The 25,200-nt window shown below is 37.0% G+C and overlaps 2 protein-coding genes across 3 annotated transcripts; one reads left to right on the plus strand and one right to left on the minus strand.

The window, feature by feature from the left end:
• Nucleotides 1-10,952: 10,952 nt before the first annotated feature.
• LOC113718146 (gibberellin 2-beta-dioxygenase 8-like) lies at nucleotides 10,953-14,223 on the plus strand. The gene is made up of 3 exons (XM_027243065.2): nucleotides 10,953-11,566; nucleotides 12,502-12,823; nucleotides 13,875-14,223. The coding sequence occupies exons 1-3, from the start codon at nucleotides 11,076-11,078 to the stop codon at nucleotides 14,112-14,114; spliced, it is 1,053 nt and encodes a 350-aa protein (XP_027098866.1). The 5' UTR covers nucleotides 10,953-11,075; the 3' UTR covers nucleotides 14,115-14,223.
• Nucleotides 14,224-15,943: 1,720 nt separating this feature from the next.
• Nucleotides 15,944-22,436, minus strand: LOC113719219 (protein HIGH CHLOROPHYLL FLUORESCENCE PHENOTYPE 173, chloroplastic-like). 2 transcript variants are annotated; one of them, XM_027244367.2, is made up of 14 exons: nucleotides 22,297-22,436; nucleotides 20,882-21,557; nucleotides 20,434-20,646; nucleotides 19,970-20,174; nucleotides 19,597-19,672; nucleotides 19,327-19,462; nucleotides 19,106-19,210; nucleotides 18,805-18,885; nucleotides 18,149-18,238; nucleotides 18,003-18,068; nucleotides 17,438-17,494; nucleotides 16,421-16,498; nucleotides 16,287-16,334; nucleotides 15,944-16,160 (listed from the first exon to the last, which is right to left on the minus strand). In XM_027244367.2, the coding sequence occupies exons 2-14, from the start codon at nucleotides 21,506-21,508 to the stop codon at nucleotides 16,089-16,091; spliced, it is 1,854 nt and encodes a 617-aa protein (XP_027100168.1). In that variant the 5' UTR covers nucleotides 21,509-21,557; nucleotides 22,297-22,436; the 3' UTR covers nucleotides 15,944-16,088. The 2 variants fall into 2 exon arrangements, with proteins under 2 accessions (XP_027100168.1, XP_027100167.1); XM_027244366.2 differs by having other exon boundaries at nucleotides 18,805-18,888.
• Between the last annotated feature and the right edge of the window lie 2,764 nt (nucleotides 22,437-25,200).

Below are 25,200 nucleotides of genomic sequence, written 5' to 3' on the forward strand. Positions count from 1 at the left end.
TTTATCATGGTAAGAGCAAAAAATTTGCACCTGAAGTGGGATAATATTGATAAGGATAAGAAAATAAGGATCCTGAAGACAAATGTCCTAAAGTACATTTGATCAATTAAAATAGCATTTTGACATGGCTAATTTCTTAAATGCCCTAAAGGCGTATGATGATTAATTTGGTTTATAATAGTAATTGACTTTTCTTTCTGAAGAAAAAATGAATGTCAAACATTTGGGATCAAAGGATTATGGTGATGATATTTGTCTCATAAGAATTATGATGACAATAGTATGTGTCTCATTAAAAGTGCTACTACGCACCCAATATTCTTATTGAAAATAAGGGAGACAAATACAACCAATGATAGTGCTCAAGTGATTGAAAGTTCCGGAAGAGCCACTGCTATATTTCTCCCTGTAGGAGAAAAGAAAGTCATAAATAAAGCACTACACTCTCATAACTCTTGAAGAGTTTATCGAAGTTTAATAATATCCACTGAAATAGATATCAAATTGAGACACTGAATGAGACAATAATAAAGATCATGTTTAGAAATCAAGTGAGATAAAAGTTGATTATATCATAATAACCATTCGAGAGAGAAATGGTTATCGATATAGTTGTTTTCATTCTCATTTGGTTCAAAATTATCACTCACAATAAACCAGAAGTTTACTGAGTTAGTCATGCTTATATCTGAACTTGACATCCTTGAAGGTGATTTTGTGGAACTTACTTTTGGCATCTTGGAATCTAGAGAAACTTTTAACATGAAACGTTCACTATCAATTCTTTCACTCCATGGCATACTGTTCTAGTTTCTCTTATGACAAAAGTGAAAATATTTGAAAGTCGACAAGTATTTATACATATTCCCTTTATATATATATTATATATGGCTCCAATAGAAATTTAAAAATCTATATCGGGTATGAATCACCCTTTACAATTAAATATTGTGAAATATTGATGGGTGATCTATTTATAGTTTCCAACTTTAGGGGGAGAAAAAAAGATCAACCGAAAGGAAATCATTTGAAAAATATTGTTGGATTTCCTTGATCCTCGCCATACTGTGTGAACTAGAAGTTCAAAAGATTATTTTGCGAAAAGTTGCAAATCAATTGTCAAATATATTTATCGATTTCAGAAGAGTCATTAAATCAAATATTCCTGCAAGAAATACTCTGGATAAAATTGATGTCCCCGAAGGACATGTCCAAATGCTACAAATGAATTTAAGGATAGGCTACCTAAATAAGGTATAAATTGATTTCAAATATCTCCGAAAATTAAATAAACGTTATGATAAAATTCAACCTCCTGAAGAGGTCGCTCCTGAAGAGTTTACTTCTAAAGAGAATAAAATCATACAAAATTTAAATGGAACCTAATGAAATGTAACACTTGATGTTATAAAAGTTAACGAGGATCATTACGAGGACCTGGAAAAAAAATCATTATTTTATATTATTTATTTTACTTCTGTGCATATATTTTTTTCTCTTACTTTACTTGATTATGTTAATTTTTTAGATATTTTTATAAGTGAGTACAATTTTTAAATCATTTTTCCGGTATAAGTTAGCTCATGTGAAGTTTGAAGTGCAATATGGACGTAGGACCCGCTAGTGCGGTAAATGCGATAAAATTATGACAATAAATTGAAGTTTTGTATAAAAGGGATGTTAGTTTATAAGGTGCTAAGGGATAATTAGAGATTAGTTACATAGATTAGTTTTGGAAGATAAAAGGATGAGATTAAACCTTAGGAAGGCCAAGTGTCGCGAACCTATTAGAAGTTGGACTTTGATCGAGGTTTCTTAACTTTCCTAAAATCTTACGAGCTTAGTAAAAGGATACAGATGGCTCTCAAGAGCCAAAATCCCGTTGCAGTACTTGATCCAACCTCGTTGACTCTCCGTCAACGTTTAAAAAATAAACATGACCGTAGACCCTACTTTACACCAAATTCCATCCACCAAATATACCCCTTGCCGGACCCGAACACCAAGCAGAAACAGTGGGGCAATACTCAAGTATACCAAATATCAGAGGGGTTTTAGGTTTCAGTGAATCAGTAACAGTGCCTCATGGTTCATCAATCTACCTCAACCAGTCCTTGCTGACTCGATTCGATTAACTACCAATGAGATTTGAGGTCAGATTTCACAATAAGGTCGTTGGATACAAGCCTCCAAACGACATCAAATCATGCACAGGTACAAATTCAAATTTACACAGTAGCCAGTCAAACAGGCAAGAGAACGAGTATGATAAAGTACACCCTCGTCTCGTCCAAAATAAACAGAAATCATAGTCATTCAAGTCACAAATCGAAAGTATAAGTAAATCAGTTAAGCAACAAGTCATGCGAGTGATACACTCACCAGTTCAAGCAAAGATAACTTCAAAAGTTTCCTCCCGGTTTATGTCCTCGGTCACCGGCACGACCTAAGAACAACCAAGATAAACCAATCATAACTCCCACATCCAAAACCTAGTGAACGGAATTCACAAGTGAGACTCGATTATGAGTCGTGTGCCTATCCAAATGAACTACAAATGCAAGGACACAAAAGTGTGGCTTCGGAGTGAAAAGGTGGCGATTGATCCTAAAAACATGAACAACCCCAAAACCCTTCATTTCTATCCAAAATCAACCCAAACTCAAAGGAATCAAGTAGCCCCAAAATTGGACAGCACTTCCCCTAAATTTCCTTATTTTCCACCTTACAATCAACACCAAAACTTATCTCAATTCTACCTCAATTGCACATACAAATCATAAACTATTAAACACACTTAATTAGGGCCACAACACCCTTCACATACAACCAATTGATAGCTCCAAAACCAACCACAATCAAGCCCAATTTTGAAACCCTAATTTGAAATTTACACACATAAGCTGAAAATTTCTTTAAACAAGTCAAACTAACACATAAAACCTCAATATTTCACATAACAAAACCATCAAAACATGGACAACCCTCAATCATCACATATGGGCAGAAAATTCACCATAAAAATTGAAAATTCCCATAACACCACTTCAAACCACAATATTTATCATAAAACTACAAATTTTGTAACCCTAAACCCCTAGGATGCTAGTATTAGAAGTAAAGAAGGATTTCTTGACAAGGTTATCTTAGAACCTCAAACAAGATGATAGCTTAGTACTTCTTCCTCCAAAATCACTCCACCAATACCTCTACTCTTCTTTAGTTAGCACTTTGTATAGAGTAATTTGCAATTTTTATGGTTGGAACTCAAGATTGTAGCAAGAAATTGAAGTGCAAGATGAAGTCTTTTGTCCCTTTCTCTCCCTCAATGGTTCGGCCAAGCAAGAGAAGAAAATGAAGAAATGTTGGTCAAAATTTTTTTATAGGAAAGTTAAGAAACCTTGGTCAAAGTCCAACTTCTAATAGGTTCGCAACACTTGGCCTTCCTAAGGTTTAATCTCATCCTTTTATCTTCCAAAGCTAATCTATCTAGCTAACCTCTAATTATCCATTAGCACCTTATAAACTAACATCCCTTTATACAAAACTTCAACTAATTGTCAAAATTTTATCGCATTTACCGCACTAGCTGGTCCCACGTCCATGTTACACTTCAAGCTTAACATGATCTAACTTATACCGAAAAAATGATTTAAAAACTGTACTCACTTATAAAAATATCTAGAAAATTAAGATAATCAAGTAAAGTAAGGAAAAAAAATATATGCACGGAAGTAAAATAAATAACATAAAATAATGAATTTTTTCCAGGTCCTCACACTCTTTCCCTCTTAAAAGAATTTCGTCCTCGAAATTTCTCACCTTGGTTGACAAACAACTCAGGATATTTCTCTTGCATCTCTTCCTCCACCTCCCAAGTTGCCTCTTCTACCCCATGATGTCTCCACAAGATTTTTACCAAAGGAATTTTCTTGGTTCTTAGTTCATTAACCTTTCGATCAAGCAACTACACGGGTTTCTCCTCATAAGTAAGAGACTCGTCTATCTCAATTTCCTCTGGTTGTAGGATGTGAGTCGGATCAGGATGGTACTTCTTGAGCATTGAAACATGAAAGACGTCGTGAATCCTAGCTAAACTCGATGGTAGCTCAAGTCGGTACGCCACTTTTTCAACTCTTTGGAGAATTTTGAAAGGTCCTACGAATCTTGGTTGAAGTTTCTTTCCTTTTCCCACCATGACACTTCGTAATGGTGTGATTTTAAGAAATACCTGATCTCCAATTTCGAATTCTAGATCCTTCTTTCAATTATCCGCATAGCTCTTTTGTCGGTTTTGAACTGTTTGAAATCTTTGACGTATCAACTTGACCTTTTCTTGTGCATCCTCCACCATGGAACGGTTGTTGGATCTAAAAGCTTCTTTTCTCCCACTTCACCCTAATAAATTGGTGATCAGCACTTCTTTCCGTAAAGAGCTTCATACGGGGCCATTTGAATAGACGAATGGTAGCTATTATTATAGGCAAATTCCACTAACGTCATGTGCTGGCTCCAACTACCTCCAAAATCTAAGATACAGGTTCTTAACATATTTTCGAGAGTTTGAATGGTTCGCTCAGATTGTCCATCCGTCTGGGAGTGATAGGTGGTATTAAGGTTTAGTTTGATCCGTCGAATGTGGTTCGAAGGAAATCACATTCTTATTTTGCATCATATACAAGTTAGAACCTTCCAAGCGAAGAAACGAGAATTTTTTGAAAATAACTCGGAGCAAGAGGATAGGAGTACCCCTCCTAAGTTTGGAAGGGGAACTGGAGGAGCAAGACTTCCGGGGGTGTCAAGGGGAGCCCCGTCGAGAGGGGGTCAAAGTGGGCGAGAACAACAAAGAGGTGGCCAACAGGGAGGCTCGGCATCAACTCCCTGTGTCTCCTGCGGATATTGTGGAAAATCGAACCACACGGAAGATAATTGCTAGAGGAAGTAAAGGAAATACTTGCGTTGTAGGAGTGCAGAGCATCAAATTGCCAATTGTCCGATTCCACCGCGAGAAGGGAGTGGGAACCAGTAACCAACTAAGACCAACCCTGGACAATCGAAGATGGAAGGGCCTAGAGCGAAAGTTCCGGCTCGGGTGTACTCCCTAGAGCAACATCAAGTCCCCAATTCATCTGAGGTCGTAGAAGGTATGATCCCTGTATTCCACCATTTAGCGAAAGTTTTAATAAATTTTGGTGCTACTCATTCCTTTGTCAACCCCGATTTTATGTGTGGAATTAATATGAAGCCTATTAGATTGCCATATGACTTAGAAGTTAGTACTCCTACAGGTGACCAACATTTGATTACTAGTATGGTGTACAAGAATTGCGAGGTTTGGGTAGGAGAGAGAAAACTGTTGGGGGATCTAATAAGTTTGACCATTAAGGAATACTATGTAATTTTGGGTATGGACTGCTTAGCTCGATATGATGCCCAACTAGATTGTAAGAGGAAATTGGTAGAGTTTCGTATTCTTGGAGAGGCGACCTTAAGGCTAGATGTAAGGGGTAGATTAGTCTCATTGCACTGATTTCGGGTATTCGGGTTAGGGAACTATTGAGTAAAGGGGCGCAAGGTTTCTTAGCTTTTCTAATAAATACTCCCACTGATAAGTTGAAGGTAGAATATGTACCGATGGTGAAGAAATATCCGGACATGTTTCTTGACAAATTAGTGATTTTACCTCCGGAAAGAGAGATAGAATTTAGGATTGACTTGTTATCGGGGACATCACTTATTTCTAAAACCCCATATCGGATGGCCCCTACTGAACTTAAGGAGTTGAAGTTGTAGTTGCAAGACCTATTGGAGCGAGGGTTCATTCGAGAAATTGGATCTCCATGGGGAGCACCTGTACTTTTGTTAAAATGAAAGACGGGAGTTTAAGGTTGTGCATAGACTACCGGGGGTTAAATAATATGACGGTTAAGAATAAATATCCATTGCCCCATATTGACGAATTGTTTGACCAGCTGCAAGGAGTAGTGGTATTTTCGAAGTTAGACCTCCGTCAGGGATACTATCAGTTGCTAATTAGGAAGGAGGATATATCAAAGACTGTCTTCAATTCTAGATATGGGCATTTTGAGTTCGCAGTCATGCCCTTTGGATTGACCAATGCTTCTGCCACTTTTATGGATTTGATGCATAGGGTATTCAAACCCTATTTGGATCGATTTGTAGTTGTGTTTATCGACGACATTTTGGTCTATTCAAAAACCCGAGAGGAGCATGAACAACATTTAAGAATTGTCTTGCAAACCCTAAAGGAACACTAGTTATATGCCAAGTTTAGTAAGTGTGAATTTTGGTTGGAGAAAATCTCTTTCTGAGGGCACATGATTTCAAAAGAGAGTATCACTATAGACCCGACGAAAGTAGAGGCAGTAACTGAGTGGAAGAGGCCAAAAAATCCCACTGAAATTCACAGTTTTCTAGGGTTGGCAGGTTACTATCGTCGGTTTATTAAGGATTTCTCAAAACTTGCCGGTCCTTTAACTGATCTGACGAAGAAGAATGGCCGTTTTATGCTGGACGCTAGGTGTGAAGCTAGTTTTCAGGAATTGAAGAAAAGGTTGACCAGGGCACCAATTCTAGTTTTACCTAACGGCAGGGATAGTTTCACTGTCTATACCGATGCCTCGAGGGAAGGATTGGGGTGCGTGCTAATGCAAAATAAGAATGTGATTTCCTTTGCCTCTAGGAAGTTGAAACCTCATGAGCAAAACTATCCAACCCACGATTTGGAGCTAGTCGCAGTTGTCTTTGCTCTGAAAAAGTGGAGACACTATCTGTATGGGGTAACGTTTGAGGTTTACTCTGACCATAAGAGACTTAAGTACCTATTTTCTCAAAAAGAGTTGAACATGAGGCAGCGTCGATGGATGAAATTTCTAGAGGATTATGACTGTACGATTAACTACCATCCTGGGAAAGCAAATGTCATAGCAGATGCCTTAAATCGAAAGGCTCAAGTAGCTGGGTTAATGGTTAAAAAGTGGGATATGATAGAAGCAGTTAGTGAGTGGAACCCTCACTAAAAGTACTAAGCTTAATACTAGCATCCTAGGGGTTTAGGGTTACAAAATTTGTAGTTTTATGATAATTATTGTGGTTTGAAGTGGTGTTATGGGAATTTTCAGTTTTTATGGTGAATTTTCTGCCCATATGTGATGATTGAGGGTTGTCCATGTATTGATGGTTTTGTTATGTGAAATATTGAGGTTTTATGTGTTAGTTTGACTTGTTTAAAGAAAATTTCAGCTTATGTGTGTAAATTTCAGATTAGGGTTTCAAAATTGGGCTTGATTGTGGTTGGTTTTGGAGCTATCAATTGGTTGTATGTGAAGGGTGTTGTGACTCTAATTAAGTGTGTTTTCATTCCTTCTTATTTGAGGGCTATATGTGATTGCGTACAATGGTACTTTTGTGATTCTTGAATGCTTGGCCTGTTGATACGTCATTGGGCGAAATCTCACCCCCGTTATCTTTGTTTTCCTTACAGGGAACAATATTTTGGAAACCCTGATTTTTGGGAGAAAAGAGTAGAGCTAGTTATAGATATTCTTTTGATTAAGCTCCTCTGTATCAGAAACCCTAATTTGTACTTTGATACCTTGAGAATATTCTGGCTTGTATTACCGTCGAACTGTTGAACACTCTGATGTATATCTATATAAATGTTTAATCATGCATTTTGGTGTATTTGGTTAAGATGATAGATCCTTATGACTTTATTGAACTTTACTTGCATTCGGGGAAAGCCGGACGAGTACGGGACTCGAGCATGAGAAAGAAAAATTCTGGCGAAAAATTTTGGCTGGAAATCTGGCCGTATATCCGGCCAAATCTTGGTCGGATACATGGCCGAATTGGCAGGGCATCTAAAAAAAAATTTTTTTTTAGGGCCTCTACCTTGAATCCGGCCAGATTGTGACGCAGCCGCAGAGCAAAGTTTCTGATCGTTCATTTTCTTGCGGTTCTATCGCACGTTATATAGGGTTTCCGAGTGATTTGACTCTATAGTCCTGGTGAGAGTTAGGTAGGCAATTCGCCAACCCTTGGGGTACGCCCTAAGGGGAGGTGGGGCTGCCACAATCATGAACCTCGATTTGTTGATAAATGTCGATAAAGAAATGATTGGCCGAAAAAAGAGATGCAGTTCCATCAATATCAAATTCACTAGCATAATAAAAAGCTTTTGGACCTTTAGTCCAAAATACCCAAAGAGTATCAAGACAGTTGAATATAAATTTCGTTAATGATCTTAATTGGAACTCTAGAAGAGCTCTAAAAAGTTGTCGAATATTTGAAGAAAGAAGTTGAGATCAAAGATTTTGGAACGACAAAATTTTGCCTTGATTTACAAATTGAGCATTTGAAAGGTGAATTTTTATCCACCAAACTGCTTATACCCAAAAGGTATTAAAGCGATTTTATATGAATAAAACGCATACATTAAGTGCCCCAATGGGGTCGTCAGATCACTATATCTTAATAAGAATTCTTTGAGACCACGAGAGGAAGATAAAGAGATATTTGGTCCTGAAATACTATATCTCAGTGCAATTGGTGCACTAATGTATCTTGTTAATTGTACAAGACCTGATATATCATTTGCAATGAATTTATTAGCAAGATTTAGTTCCTCACTTACAAGACGACATTGGATTGGTATTAAACATATTTTTTGCTATCTCCAAGGAACAATTGATCTTGATTTATTTTATTTAAATAAATTTAAAACTGAATTGCTTGGTTATACTGATCCTGGGTAGTTATCTGATCTACATAAAGCAATATCTCAAACTGATTATTTATTTACGTGTGGCTGTACAGTTGTTTCTTGACGATCTACAAAGTAATAATTAGCCGCCACTTCATCAAATTATGCTGAAATAATAGCAATTCATGAGGCTAGTCGAGAATGTGTTTAGCTAAAATCAATGACCCACTACATTCGAAAGAGTTGTGGGTTATCCTCCGAAAAAGAAAATCCTCCAACTGTATTATGTGAAAATAATGCAGCTTATATAACCCAATTGAAAGGAGGATATATTAAAGGAGATAGGACGAAAAATATTTCACCAAAATTCTTCTTTACTCATGATTTGCAAAGGAAAGATGAAATTGATGTGCAACGAATCAGATCAAATCATAATTTGACAAATTTATTTGCCAAGGCATGGTTGACTGCAACATTTGAGAACTTGGTGAAGAATGTTGGAATGCATTGGCTAAAAGATCTCAAATGATGTTTTGCATTAGGGGGAGAAATTAATACACAAGAATAGTGTGCTCTTTTTTCTTCACTAGGGTTTTTATCCCACTGAATTTTTCTCTAATAAGGTTTTAACGAGACATATTCTTTGTGTAATGGATACCAAGGGGGAGTGTTATGAAACAACTAAAGATGTGGATGTCCATTTGTATTCCCAAGAAGGTTGATTCATAATTATCCACCAGATTCATTAATACATTGAATGAAGTAGATACATTGGATGAATCATTTCAACTCATTTATGGAGCTATTCAATTGAGGTACTTGAAGTACTAAATTTATGAATGAGTGTTTAATAAGGTTCATATACTTTTGATTTTATTTTACCTATATATAGAGGTATCATAACCTCTCTTTGTAACAACAACAACAACAAGAATAACTTTTGATCAGTTGAAATAATAAGAAAATAATTCTCTATTCTCTCTCTACTTTTTACTCTAATATTTCAATCCCTATTTTAATAGTTTATTTTATTAATTTCACAACATACAATGCCTTAGTCACTACTTGTTATGATATATATATATCTAACAAATAAAGTACAACTCCTAATTGAGAAACTTCTTCTTTCCAAGCTTGTTTTGAAAAGAGTCGCATATAAATTACAAATTGAAATGCAATCAAGTACACACACACACACTTATGTATCATTTTATTGTGAAGACAGACTCGATATATATAGTTCATCTTGGCAGGCATTTACGTAATCACGTACATAATGCTATATCATTGTATATATATATATGTGTATATCTCCACGAATTAAGTGGATGCACTTTCACAAGATTGATTCTATTGATTGTAGATCAATTAGATACCAAAAGGTTTGAGGCTTCCTCCTTTAATTGAATTGTTCTAATAATCTCGTCCTATCAAACTATGACTTATATATATATATATATATATATATATATATATAGTGATTGAAGGGCGGAAGGGAACCGTTTTTAGAATATATGTTCTTCAACAACCGCTTGAGAAATGTTGATTGGGGTATACATTGAGGGTAGTGTGTGTATATATATATATATATATATTGTGGTAAAATCCAACTAATCATTTGTTGATGCATGTATAAAGTTTGGTATCCCAAAACCGATATAATTTCCATTAAAAAAAAAACGTACGACGTTTGAATGAGAGACAATTAAGACTTTGAATGAGAGTGACAGTATTGTAATTAGTTTGACAAAAGAAACTTCAAAGCTTAAACAATGTGAAATCTCATAAATTAACACCGACTTCTTCTTGATGCCTATGGAATCATAAGAAAACGCGGTTCCTGCACAAGCATATTCGATTCGACCATTTCATAAATATTTGGAGCTTCTTCTGATAATAATCAAAGTCAAAGATGAACCTCATTAATTAATCAGGCCTGGATTGACACAGTTTTTTTTTTTTTTTTTCTGGGATTTGGTTTTATGATGATATTAAAAAAAAAAAAAAACAGACTAGGTCTAATAATTGGATGATTAGCATATATATATAGTAACAGAAAGACATCAGCCTTCCTTGATCGACAATTGTCACAATTTGGAGTTTCCTCCTTTGTTTTGTTCCCCTTGTGCTCTTTGACATTTGCCCCTAGCTCCCATGCCATTGCCATATCTATAAATACCACCTCTTCTATCTTCATTTCCAGTATATATGCCCTCGATTTGTTTTAGCCAACTTTGTAGTTCATGAGTAATATATATAGCCAACTCGTAACATTAATTGGCTACGTACTATATTTTTACACAAATACTGCATAAGTTGAAGTTTGTCCAAATAAATACTTGAAAAAAAAATGATCGAGTACTCCAACTCCAACCCCCCTCTTCTTCAGGACTATGCACAACTCGTCCATAAACTGCAAAGCCATGTAGGAGTTGATCAATGTGAAGAAGAAGGGATGATGATGATGATGATGGTGCAGGAGGAATGTGAACTACCCCTGATAGACCTCGGCGTGCTCATCACTAGTGAATCATCATCAGATGAAGCAAGCAAGCTTGAGTGCATGGCGAAAATCGCCAAGGCATCGTCAGAATGGGGGTTTTTCCAAGTTGTCAACCACGGAGTCAGCTCTGAGCTGCTGCGAAAGATGAGGGAAGAACAGATTAAGCTGTTTCGGGCGCCCTTCGAGAAGAAAGCCTCGTCTGGGCTGCTTAACAATTCATACAGGTGGGGAACTCCGACAGCTACTTGTCCCAAGCAGTTCTCCTGGTCTGAGGCCTTCCATATTCCCCTCGCCAAGATTTCAGACCAAGCCTCTTATGGAGACTTCACCTCTTTAAGGTACTACTTAATAATTAGTCATTAATACATACATACATACATACATATATATATATAGTAGGTACTAACTGCTAGCTAGTATAATTAATATTCTAGGCGTGCATGCATCCGTACCTCAAAACACAAATTCTTTATTCCACTGGCATCAATTCTTGCTCTTGGTACATATATATATATATATATATAGAGAGAGAGAGAGAGAATTCTACAATGCAGTATTTATAAACTGTAGTTAACCACCAACCTTTGGCCTGCTGGCCACTACCAAAGCATTAAAGTTTGGTGGTGGTGAACCCTGCCTCTCACCAATTGTCACACATTAAAAGTGGCTTTGCTTAAAAAAAATTCAGGCGGGTGCGTAGAGTACTTGTTTGATCCGGTAGTGGTTCAGTCCCTTTCGAGTTACCCTTGAGCCTCCTTATGTCCGCCCCCTCCCCTTAGTGTAGGATAAATTAGGTTATACAACAGTTATCGTCTCTGGAAAAAATATATATATATACAAACAGTAGTTGACCTTATTTAGGCTGGAAAATTAATCATAAAACATAATGGAGCACATATGATTATAGTATAATAACAAAATAGTTTTTCATCTACCACCTACACTGCGGACTCTTGTAGTAATGTCAATAGTAGCATGCCAAGCCAGGTTGCCCATCAAAGATCCTGCTAACTAAACCCCATTAATTTCCTATGTAAAATTATATATCACTACATAAAGCTAAGTGTAAAAAGGGTACACTTACGCGTGCATAAATTTTTACATTACATATTTCTTCACTAGCTACCTCTTATATTCAATCTAATTAATCTCTACTTTGTCCATGATTGATTGCTAAGCATAATGGCATATTGGAAATGAAAAAAAATCGTCATGTATCGTTGGTGATGGATATATATTAGGCAGTAATTGAGTCTACATGGGTGCACCGTAGGGAAGTGATGGTGGAATATGCAGAAGCAATGCAAGGAGTAGCCAAGCTATTGGCTGGAGTGCTGGCAATGAAGATGGGCCGTCCAAAGCAAGTTCTGGAAGAAATATGCGATGAAAACACATGCTTCCTTCGCTTGAATCGATATCCTGCCTGTCCAATTTCACCGGAGATTTTTGGCTTAGTACCCCACACGGATAGTGATTTTCTTACCATCCTTCATCAGGATGAAGTTGGCGGACTTCAACTCATGAAGGATTCCAAATGGGTTGCTGTCAAACCCAACGCAGACGCACTCATTGTCAACATTGGAGATCTCTTCCAGGTACCATTTAGGTTAATTTCTAGAAACTTTGAAAACCATAAAAAAAAATGTTTACATAGCTATCACAAGCCTGTGGTCGTGTACAAGTCACCTGAATTTGTTAGTTCAGCCAAATCTTTTTCGGTAGACTAAAGAACATTGTCATTTTCAAGGTTGAATGAAATAGCTAGCAAGGGATGCCTAAAACAAAATTATAGCTGTTAATTAACAAAGGGCTGCTTTCCCCTGCCCCGATCATGGTCACAACTCAGAGATGTGGTCAGTCACTTTCAAGATTAGTACGTACTTATAATAATATTTCCATGAAAAACAAGCACACGAGGGATGATTGATTTGATGGGCTTTTTCATAGTGAGTGCTAGTTCATCTTGGAGTCATCAATTGAAAAAAAACATTTATTTTTGGAATCTTGTGTCTGTCCATTTTTCGATTTTTTCTTCAAGCGCTGCCAAAACCCTACTTTAATTTTGGTCTGCAAGCTGCAGAGGTCCAATGCTTTGCTTTTAATAATTATGGTCCAAACTTGCTCTGTCTGAGTCATCCTATAACTACCTTTTGTCTTTGTTTTTTGTTCTCTTTCTGGGTTTTTCCAAAAAAAAAAAAAAAAAATTGCATGAAAATTAACAAGATAACGAAAGCACGCAGGCATGCATGCATGACAAGCGAGCAGGCGGGAACAGTCACTTTTCCAAGCAAATGACTAATATGATCAATGGAGAAGGTTGCATTGGATGTTAAGGTGGAAAGGATCATAAGTAAATAGTAATGCATGAAAATTAACAAGATAACGAAAACACGCAGACATGCACAGCAAGCGAGCGAGCGGAAACGGTCACTTTCCCAAGCAAATGACTAATATGATCAGTGGGGAGGGTTGCGTTGAATGTTAAGGTGGAAAGGATCATTGATAATGCCCTTTTGAAAATTATGGTGTCCTTAATTTGGCCTAAGCTGCAGATTCTGAGTGACACGCATATTACCTATACTTTATTGTTTTGTGGGGTAGCCAGTACTAATTTCTAGAAATGCATGCATGGGGGCCATGGTGCAGGCTTGGAGCAATGATGCGTACAAGAGTGTAGAGCACAAAGTGATGGTGAAGAGGAAGGTGGAGAGATTCTCAATTGCGTATTTTCTGTGCCCTTCCTACGAATCTGAGATTGGCAGCTGCAAACGGGAGCCTTCTGCCTCTGTCTACAAGGCCTTCACGTTCGGCCAATACAGACACCAAGTCCGAGAAGATGTCAAATCCATCGGCCACAAAGTAGGCCTTTCCAGATTTCGAGTATAATAATTTAACTTTGGCCCCTAGGGTTAGATCACCCGGTCTGCGGCTGGAAAACCACTCGCAAGGTCGTGGGATCGAACCTCACCTAACGCCTGGGTGCGGTTGGGGTGGCGCTGTACTCCAGGCGCAGGGGATTAGTCGGGCCGCCTTCGGGTCTTGACCCGAACACCCCTGTGTTGACAAAAAAAAAAAAAAAGTATAATAATTTAACTTTGGAATTTTATGTACTTAATTTCTTTGGTATTTGTATTGATTTATTCTTTCTTTACTTGTCATTTGTTCTTATTACGAGATCTATGGCAAAGAATGAAGGACCTGTTTGAACCTGAGTTTTTTAAAAATTTGTCTAAAATTTTATTATAGAGTACTGTAGAAGTTTTTGAACAAATTTTGTAGAAGTTTTTTTAAGGTGAAAATTTTTTTTTTCCTTTTCTTTCTTTTTCTCTTTCTCTTTCTCTTTTTTTTTTCTTTCTTTCCTTTTTTCTTTTTCTTTCCTCTCTTCTTCTTCCTCTTCTTCCTTCCCCCTCCCCCTTTCCCGTTACCTCTGCCTCCCGGCAGCAACTCCACCAATGCCACCTCCCGCCACCCCTCTCCTCCCTTGCCCCTTCTCCTCCCCTCTGCCCTTCCCCCGCCACCCCCCTCTGCATCCCTTTCCTCCCCTCTCCCCCACCACCCTTCTGTGCCCGCCACCCCCTCTGCCCCTTCCCCCTCCCCTGTTCCACCAGAGCACCTTCCCCGTTCAAAAATGGATCCGACGCCGGCGAGAAGAGTCCTGGAAGCGAAACGGGGGGCAGAGTCCCCGGCACCGGCGATAGTATCCTCGGATTTTGACCCATTTCAAAACTAGTTCCTTCAAGAATTTCCATCAAATCTTCAGCAAAATCAGAACCAACCCATTGCTGTCTCTCTCTTTCCCTTTCCGACGGGCTAGCTTTCTCCACCGAAGCTAAACGGGCTGCCGGAGAGAGGTCACCTGCGGCAGTTGGGGTGTTGCCTGGACGAGGAGAACGGCCGGTGAGACGTTGGACCAAGTTCATGAAGCCAGGCGCATCTCCGCAGGATGGGGGAGGAAACGATGGTGGTGGTGGGTTGGGATGGGGGGTGGAAGAACAAAAAAAAGGAAGGGAATTTTTTTTTTTGTGTTTTGGATATTTTGAAGTGCGTAGGTAAAAAACTTTGAGAAGTTTTTTTGGGTTCTTGTAACAAAAGTTATTAAAAGATTAGTAGGTAAAAAACTTGTCCAAAAACCTGGCTTCCAAACAGGCCGGAAGATGGAATTATATATATAGTTTAATGATCTATATTTTATGTGTTTGCATATCATTTTGATTTTTCCCCTCAAAGTCTAACAAAGAAAATCATTTTCAATTAAGCCGTCTATTATCTGATGTCGGTCGATTTTAGCATGCATGGTTCGCACACGTGATTTTGCAAACGCTCTTGTTTAAAGTGAAATAGTGTGTGTCAACTAATTGCACTTATCACATTGGACGTCCATATTTTTAACCATGAATGTGCCTGACTATCACATTGGACGTCCATGTTTTGGTTAAGAGGGCTAAACCATCGAAAACTGCTTCGCGTGGCTGGCTCCAACCAAATTTTCTATACACAGTCAATTGAATTGAATGTTAAATGTTAAGGAGGCGAATGATTTTTGCAGTTCAAATATATACCTTGATGCTGTCTTCAATCACATGTAGAAGTTGCCAAAATGCATGTGTTGGCGGTCCATTGCATTGGGGGCGGGATTTACCGAGTGCGCACTCTCGAGTAGCAGCTGCGAGTTCCTTTGTCAACCAAAAAAAAAGAAAAAAGGAACGAACTACACGTACACAAAAATTTCCCAACATAAGAGACGTGCAATTTCTCTTTACAAACAAACTGCAGTTCTTTGCCTAAAGAGTGTGTGGTTTCTATCGAACTTGTATACTGAAATCAAGGTGTTATGTGTTCTTCTTTAATGAATCGAGCTTTTTATGTGTTCTTCTCTAGAACCGAAAGTGCTGGTGTCAAATAGTTATTTGCTTTGTCAGGTAAATGTGCAACCTGCCAGGAGAAAAAAATAAAATCTGAGACACAACATTTAGCAAGGCACAAGCCGAGATAATTTCTGAAAATTGGATACAAGAACAAACAACAGCTAAACAGTGGCTGGCTTCTATACACCCTTACCAATTCGTATAGTTGTTTCCCAGGCTCAGCCACATACTCATAACAGACCTTGGATTCCACCAGAGAATTTAGTTAGATAATATGATGATTAATAGAATCAAAGCAAAAAAAATAAATTAATACTGTCTACTCACATCAAAGCTCTTGTTCCTTGCAGTTGAATCATGCAATGCCTTGACACAAATATCAGCCACATCAGCACAGCTTATTCCCTACATGATTATCATGCATGTTAAGCTCACAAAAAAGGCTGCTGCAATACAGCTTTAGCAAAGCAAGGCCAAGACACAAACACAGCTCTGGTCATAAATACTTGAGTCGAGCTCTGATCGACAAGAGCCATTTAAGATTGGTTAGTGTCAAACACAAAACTAGATACTTTGTTTGCTATTCAACCTCAGTTCAGTAAATATACAACTTTAAACTGATACGTAGAAGTGTCAAGCTACTCGAGCTCAGCTAAGCTTCAGTTGAGTCTCAATATTCAATGTCTTAAAGAACACAAATCAAAGCTTCAAATGTTTGGCTCTTTCAGGCAAGTTTATACCAGCAAAGACACAGTACACCCAAAGTATCGTGAAACTCAAATTCATATAATGTTCGATTTGTCAAGTTTATACCAGTAAAGCCAAATCAGACCCAAAGTATGGTGAAAATCAAACTCATATAATGGTTGATTGGGCATATATTCAAGCTCAATTAGCTTTAGCTTGATACGCCTTGATTAGCAACCTTAATTCAATATCCCTCTGCCAGATATATGTTACAATATATTCTTCATTGAACTCTATCCAAATCCCTATGCTTTAATATATAAAACCACAATTTACCAATAGCAATGATTATCACAAGTGTATATCTTATGCACAAGCACATATATAGATATATAGTATAAGTTTAAAGATCATGCATTTATAAAATTAAAAAGAGTAAACATACTCTATTGGTGCTAGCTCACAAGTTCTGGGCTGAAATATTCATTTGATTCAAAATAAGCACACGACTAAATTGAATCACCGAGATTCTATTACAATTCATCTGCAAGCTCAGCAAGTTTCTAAGAGAATGAAAGCCGAAACTACTCATGAGAGGCGTGATTCATTTGTAGAACCAATAGCAATACGCTAGTGTGAGAAATTGGTTTATCTTACCTGAGATATCCTGTTTCCCTGGTCAAAAATGAGAGCCCGCTGCCCACCTGGTTCTTCCTACAAAGAATCAATCTGCACATATGACTTGACTGATAGAACAAAACATTCTTGAACTTTTCAGAGTCAAATGAATTTAATAAACTATCAAGAAATCAAAAAGAGGAAAAAATGAACTATCATGATAAAGGATCAGATTCAAAGTCTTGACAGTCTGAAATTTTGTTGCCTTCCCAAGCTTGTATATAAATGCTTTCAGGCATAAATACTTTTTAGTGCTAAGCAAAGCAATTTCTAAAATAATCTTATCAATGAAAACTTAGCACAACCAACATATTCCTCCCCTTTCTCTATTTTTTTAATTGAATGAAAATTAACTTCAACTTCACCAGTTGTACATGGTACAAACTGATTAGGTATGTCGTCTGAACTGGCAGTAGATGATTTTGACAAATGGTTGCCTTTGAACATTCTTAACTTAGGCTGCTTGATACTAGTATGACTAAATGGTTGAATCATCTTAATTCTGAGGAGATCCACAAGTAAAAATAATTTTTAGAAAGCTTACCATCAGAGGACCCGGACGAATAATAGTGTACCCAAGGCCTGATCTTCTCAGTGAATCTTCTCCTGCCTTTGGGAATACGAAAAGCAGACAGTCAGCTCTTCTAAAAGCATAACAAGTTCCAAAAGCTTTTATAAGATAGACCAAACCTTCTTAGCTCTCAAGACCTGCTCCCTTCTGTTGGGTTCCATTCCTGATCCAGTACATGAAACCAAGACAAAATCCGTCTCTTGTCCAGTCTGCAAGTATGGATATTCTTCTACTTAGAAATGAGTTATTGAAGTTCAATTTCATTGAAGATGTTTCACTGTTGCCAAAGTACTCATTGGTGAATTGCAGAACCATGCAGACAATTTAATGACATGATAAAGCTTTAGATAAATATCAGCAAAAATGTAACTCAACCAAAAATTTCTTTCTGCATGAAAAACCGAAAAGCCAAGCTATTCATTCACAAAAACCGGTGAAACCAATCATTTCAAACATCCTACAGAGCACGAACACTTAGATGTTATTATCTTCTTGCATTTGTATTAAAAGCAAATTATAAACATAATCTGTCTGGCAAGCAAATTTATATGTCTCCATGTTCGGTATAAATAGGAGCCTTTGCAGTTTGAGAAACCAAACCATTTTTAACTCCAGCTTTCACCGTTTTAGTAGTTTGTGCCCTCTAATTAATAAAAAAAAAAATGAACAGAATGGCAAAATTGTTGGAATAGTAACATCATAAGCTAGTATCCAAATAAAGAGTAACGATTTTGTACAGTTACAAACTGAAAAGAAAACATATTGTATCACTTACAGGCAAAGCTTTGATGTACTCCAACATTAGTTTAAAACTTCTTAAGTCTTGCTTCACTCCATTAGGGCTCTCAACAGGTTTCTGCTGCGACAGTTCAAATGAAAACATCAAAAGGCACACAAGGCTTACTTGGATCAAGCTCAATACTTGTTTAGTGTTCTTTTCTTCTTCTTCATGAAAATCTCGTTTATTTTCATCTAGTCTTGACTTTCTCCTTTATATTTTTTCCCTCTTTTTGGTGACATACAAATCTGTTTATTGACAAAGAGAAGATTGGAACTGATTCGCTTTCCACACGAACCTGTCTTCTTGGTTCAAAACGTATGATTAAAGTATGTACAAGAAATGGATCCAATGGTGGATCATCTGGTTTCGCTGGTCGAAAGGATGAAAATGGCACTCTCACCTGTTAGTATGAAAAAAATACTAATATGATGTGACCACGAGTAAGAGTCAATTGAATACATGATTATCAATCAAATTTCACATTTCCCTTGATGGGAAAATGGAGATTCATCTCACCCTGCAAAATCCAGCTTTTGTGCTGATTCTTGCAAAATATATTTTGCTTTGAGTTGTGTCTGCAGATGGACCAGCTTCAAGGATAAATATATAAGACCGCCCATTTCCACCGACAGATAGTACTAGACCCTCATACCTGAACACAATATACATACATAAGATAGAACGATCACTGAATCGCTACAGTATATCAAATGTACAAAGAATAAATTATTAGCATGAAGTACTTGAAGTTATTACGTATGAAAGGATTATACAACTTCTGGTTACCTGTCAAGTGTGGAACCCAGAGGAAGTGAAAGCTTCTTTACCAACTCCACATAGCCACCTCGGGTGAAGACATACCCTTTTTTGGAAACAAACAAACAGAACCAGAATAAGATGAGACAACATCAAATATTTCATTCACTTGGAAGAAAGACTTTTGTCATTCATATTGTTGAGCACATTGTCAGGTTAATTCAAATGTGTCACCTTGGTCCTTAAGTGAGTCTCCATCAATACATAGTTCTCATTTCCAATTTTCTTTTACCAAAGAAGTTCAATAAGTAGGAAAAGTAAAAATAGGCTGTCCTAATGGCAGCATTCAAATACACTTTCAGGTCAAAATCTGTTAATTTAACCTGATCGCCACCAAGAGTACCTGAAAAAATTGCAGCTCCATTCTCTGTGTACTCAAATTTTGCATCCATCCCTCCATCATATTTAGAAGCAATAACATCTTGGAAGTATGTCCCTTGACGAACTTCCCACCCCTCCAGTGAATCAGCAGACTTGAACTTTGCAATTAGCAGCTTGCTTTTGCTGCTTTTTCCTGCTCGTAGTTGAGCTAGTTCATTATTGTAGTCCTGTTTTGTGCCACACAACAACGAAATATATTACTTTTAGTTTTTAGTAGAATAAAACAATCACAGAATATGAACATGATGACTTGAAGTACCAGCCGCTTACTGTAATGCTTACAAGCATAACCTTACAAGTATTTAAGCAACTGCTTGATCATGCTCCAACTTTTTACATGAGCATTTTATTAAAGCAAGCACACATGCATGGAAATTCTGAGAAATTTTTCATGGTTGATAAAGAGTCTGTTGAGGGGGAGGATACCTGAAATGCCTTGGCAATATTGTAAACTCCTTCATTATCGACCCTGTTCAGATCCCCAGTGATTGAGGAACGAGCTGTAGCGCAAAAGATAATTTTGTTACAACCTTCTACAGCAGTCTTGAGACTAGAAGGATCACCAACATCCCCTGTGACTATTTCAACAGAAGTTGGCAGCATATTCAGCACATCCTTATCGGCTTTCCGGACTAGAGCCTGGTGAAGAAGATTGGAAAGTTCGTGAATGAGATAAAGAGTATATCTAAAATTGAGAACTTAAATGATAAAAAATGCAAACAAACAGATTAATAAGATTAATGCTTGAAACCTCCCAGCAAGATGCCCGTCCATTTTCCTCTATGCATTACATGAACTAATTGAAAAGAATACCACCTTAACATTCTACTACTACTTATCAGCAGAAGGTTTAAATACAAAATAGCAATGAGACCTTGACAGTGTATCCCCTCAACATGAGCTTGCGGACAACTATGCGACCAACTCGACTGGTGGCACCAACGACAAGGACAGTGGTATTCTGAGCACCAGGAATGGCAAACTCACACATTGGACCACTCTCGCCAATAAGAAGACTCATCTCATCATTGGTGCGGGTGGTCCTAGAGATCTGTCCCAATCCAGAGAATTTACGCCACACCTCATCAAAGATCTGCCGTGAACGCCTGCCCAACCCAATTGGGTTAACATCATCCAGCGTCTTCATTACTGACACTGAGGAAGATGGCTCTTGCTGGGATACTTGTAACTCAGGGACATCCACTTTATCAACTTCCTTCGTATCTGTATTAATCAACTTCTTTCTCTTCTTCTTCTTCTTCTTCTCATTCGTTATCTTTCCACTGTTAGATCCATCCCCACAAATAACCAACAGGCCAGAGCGTCTGTGAGCTGCAACATTCCAACTACCACACCTTGTTGCAGTTGAGTAGTAAAGAGAAAGGAGGCCTAGTTTGAATTGAGATGAAGTTCTGATTTCCTGTCTTGCACCGACGTCGATGCCAAACCCAAGAGTGCGAGCAGGTGCGAATGAGGAAGTCGCAGCAGCAGCAGCACACATTTTGTCATAACACGTAAAACTTCTAACTTTGTGGCACCAGCAAAAGAGCCTAATCAATTTAACACGAAGAACTCAATCGGACAGTAATAACTACAGAGTAAAAGAAACTTAATTCAAGAAAAACTGCATCCCTAGGACAGGAATCAATCATCTTTGTTAGGAATAGGATGTAATCTCTCTGCATATAATATACGTCCGAAGATGCCTCACTGGTTACATATCATTCAATACAGGAAAAGCAGCTAGAACACTAATGCCAGCATGGAAAGAATAACGTAAAGATAGATTGCCTGTTTTGCAGACGAGGGAAATGAATATAATGCTTGTAACTTGGTGAAGAACAAGCATTTGCATATTGTTGGATGGGTGATCATATCTATGGACACTAGACATGCTTTCTTTACACTAGTGCCTTTTCTCATGATCAAATGCAAATGTAATTGAGTGCACAAATTGGCAAGAAACTACAAGAACTGAGTCAGCAGAAGAGTATCTGATTAAAGGCGAAAATTGCACATTGATTGGATCAAAATTGGAGGAGCAAGCAACCGGCAGCAGCAACTTAAGGGACAATTGCAAATTCATGCACACAGAATGAATCAGCATAAGAATTTTCACAACAATTATACTCCTTAAAGAACAAGAAGTATTCTAGTAACTCTCTATACTTAAAGAACTAAGGATAGGATGAATTGGTGAGGCCTTCGACAGCCATGATCATCATGATCATCATATAACTTTGCAAGCAGCAAATGCTCTACTACTACTATTCCGGCGAACCAACCTACCTGATTCAGCTTCTCCAACAGAGTGTATCAGCGTTGCGTTGGTATCTCCGGCGGTGGGAGGGGGATGACGTGGCAGCTGCTCAGCCAGGACGGAGGAGTTGGGAGGTCTGTCTGGTGAGTGAAGTGAATGACGGTGGAGGAGAACGAAAGACGGTCACTCAGCTCAGGATGACGATAAAAAAAAATAAAAAATAAAAATTAAAGTTGGGGCCCAAACTCTTTTGTTCATGTGGTCAGCGTTTTTTTTTTTTTTTTTTTTTTTTTTTAGCGAGGGAGGGTGAGGGGTGGGGGCCATATTGTGGTAGTATTTGTATTTTTTTTTTTTTTGACAAATTGGATTGGATAATTGAAATTATTGGCCACCAACATTTGTGAATATTGAGAGTTTTTCAATTACTTTGTGACAATTTTTATTCTGGAGTTCTTTTGTAGGGATCATGGCTAGTACACATATACTTACTTGGTATTTTTATTTTGGATTATTATCACTTTATCCTCTTAATGTTACTTTTTAGTCACTTTACCTCCAAAACTAGCGGTCAAACTTCACGAAATTTGTTAATTAAAATGAAAAGACATATTTAGCCCTTAAAATTATTATTAATTTACCCCATAACTATAACATCATTATCAATTTACCACTTATAGTTATTTTTTAGACAATTTATCCCACCATTAAACCAAAGAAGCAACTTAAAGAATTTTGAAAAAAAAAGTACCCTCATTTTTATATAATAAAAATAATAAGAAATTTAGAGTGACTCTTCTCCTTTTTAGCACTCCTGTCAAGAAAAAAATAGAAACATGGAGAGGGGGAGGGGGAGAGGGAGAGAAAAAGAGCTCAATTCTTTTTTTAAAAAAATAGAAATAAGAAAGAATTAAATACTTTTATTATTTTAAAATTATTTCACTTTTTTGTTTACCATTAAATTTCAATCTTAATCCCGACAATTTTAAAGTAATACAATAATGTTAGACTTTTCTTTATTTTCTTTTTTTGCAAAATCTAATTTTCTGTCTTCTTCTTTCCTATCTCTTTTTTTTTCTAGCATTAATAAGTGTGAAATTTTTTTTGAGAAAATCCTTTTATTTATATGTTTTTGGATCCCTTAAAGTGAAAAAAAGGAAAAATAACCGTTTCAACTTTTTATTTTAAATTATGTATAAAAAGGGTAAATATATTTAAAAAATTTTGACCATACTAGTTAGATTAAAGATGAGATAAAATGCTTAAAAAATAATGCTAGAAATTAAAGCGATTGTATCACTATAATTTCAAGGGATAAAGTGATAATAACAATATGATAATGCTATAGAATAAAGGGATATTTTTGTCCAAAATTTCTTAACATGTTGAGTTGAGTTACTTATAGGGGTGAAGTGACTAAAAGACACGTTAAGGGGTAAACTGATAGTAGTGATATAATTTAAGGGGGTAAAGTGATAATAACCCTTTTATTTTTTATGAAATAATTTACTTAATCCCAAGATGCCGCGAATTTCTAGGAATATTGTCAAAATTGAAAAAGTTTAAAAAATTGGTGTTGTGTAGGGAGTGTTGCTGGATAAGAGGTCATCGCTAGGGATATAAGCGAGCCGAGTCATAATCGAGTAGCTCGCGAGTAGCTCGGTCAACGGCTTGGCTTCAACTCGGGTTGACCGAGTTCGATCCGAGTCTCGAACTATTCGATTGTTATTCGAGTCGAGTTTCGAGCCAATATTTTGAGGCTCGAGACTTGTCGAGCTACTCTTCGAGTCAGGGGTATTTAAATAATATATATGTATTATAATTATAAAATGACCATTATGGGTATAAGTTTTACGGAATTTACAATAAACTCTTCTTTATAATAAAATTTCATAATGGCAAAAAAGTAATAACATAATTGTAAAAAGACCTAAAAAGAAAAAGTGTCTAAAAAAGGGAAGATTGGTCGAGTCGAGTTGAGTCAAAAAGTTTGATTAGGCTCGACTTGATAAGGCTTGACTAAAGGTCGAGCCTTATCGAGTCGAGTCTCGAGTTTAAAGCGAGTTCCTCGAATTAAGTTTTGAGTATTGATTTTTTGTACTCGGTCGAGCTCGAGTCAAGCTCGAACCTAGGTATATATGAGTCGAGTCGAACTTGAGTATAGCAATATTCGAGCTTGACTTGACTCGATTACATCCCTAGTCACCGCAATTGAGATGTGATGCTACTAATAAAAAGACTTTTAATTTTCATTTTTTTTTGTTTCATTTTTTTTTAAAAATAAAAAAACGCTTCGCGCTCATCGCGAAGGAATTTTAAATCAAAGGTTTTGTCTTTATTTGTCGCCGCTCATCGATACATTCTTGTTTTTTTCTTTTTCCGAAGCGTTCTCCCTAATACATGCACTAAAAGGCAGCGCGACCATATTTGCCCATGTCCATTATTGATACGTAGTCATGTACTAGAACTATAGGGCATTAATTGTGCACGAGTGCTGAATCCATGCATGCTGTGACATGCAAATACATGTAAAAGGGGAATAGGTTTGTCCAACTATATAAAAAGGAATTTTTCTTTATAAGATTTAACAACTTGATAGTTATGGTAGTGAATAAGGAGAGACATTTCTTTGTCTTTTTTGTTTCCAAATATAATATTAAATGCTTTTCTTTTTCTTCTAACAAAATTATTAAATAAACTAACCTTGTCAATGATATATCTTTTCTTTATAAAATTTCTTTCCAATCCATCCCTCAAATTATAATATTGCTTTCCTGAATCGTCGTCTTAATCGATCAGCTATCCTCGAAAATTTAGGAGAAATATAAGATGAAAGAAGAAGATGAGGACCACCAGAAAGAGAAAAATCTAAGAAAAATTTGTGAAAACGATGAAGAAGAAAATGAGAATAACACCAGAAAGAGAAAGGTCGTGAA

The sequence above is a fragment of the Coffea arabica genome, chromosome 11e (assembly GCF_036785885.1).
Source record: "Coffea arabica cultivar ET-39 chromosome 11e, Coffea Arabica ET-39 HiFi, whole genome shotgun sequence".
NCBI lineage: Eukaryota > Viridiplantae > Streptophyta > Magnoliopsida > Gentianales > Rubiaceae > Coffea > Coffea arabica.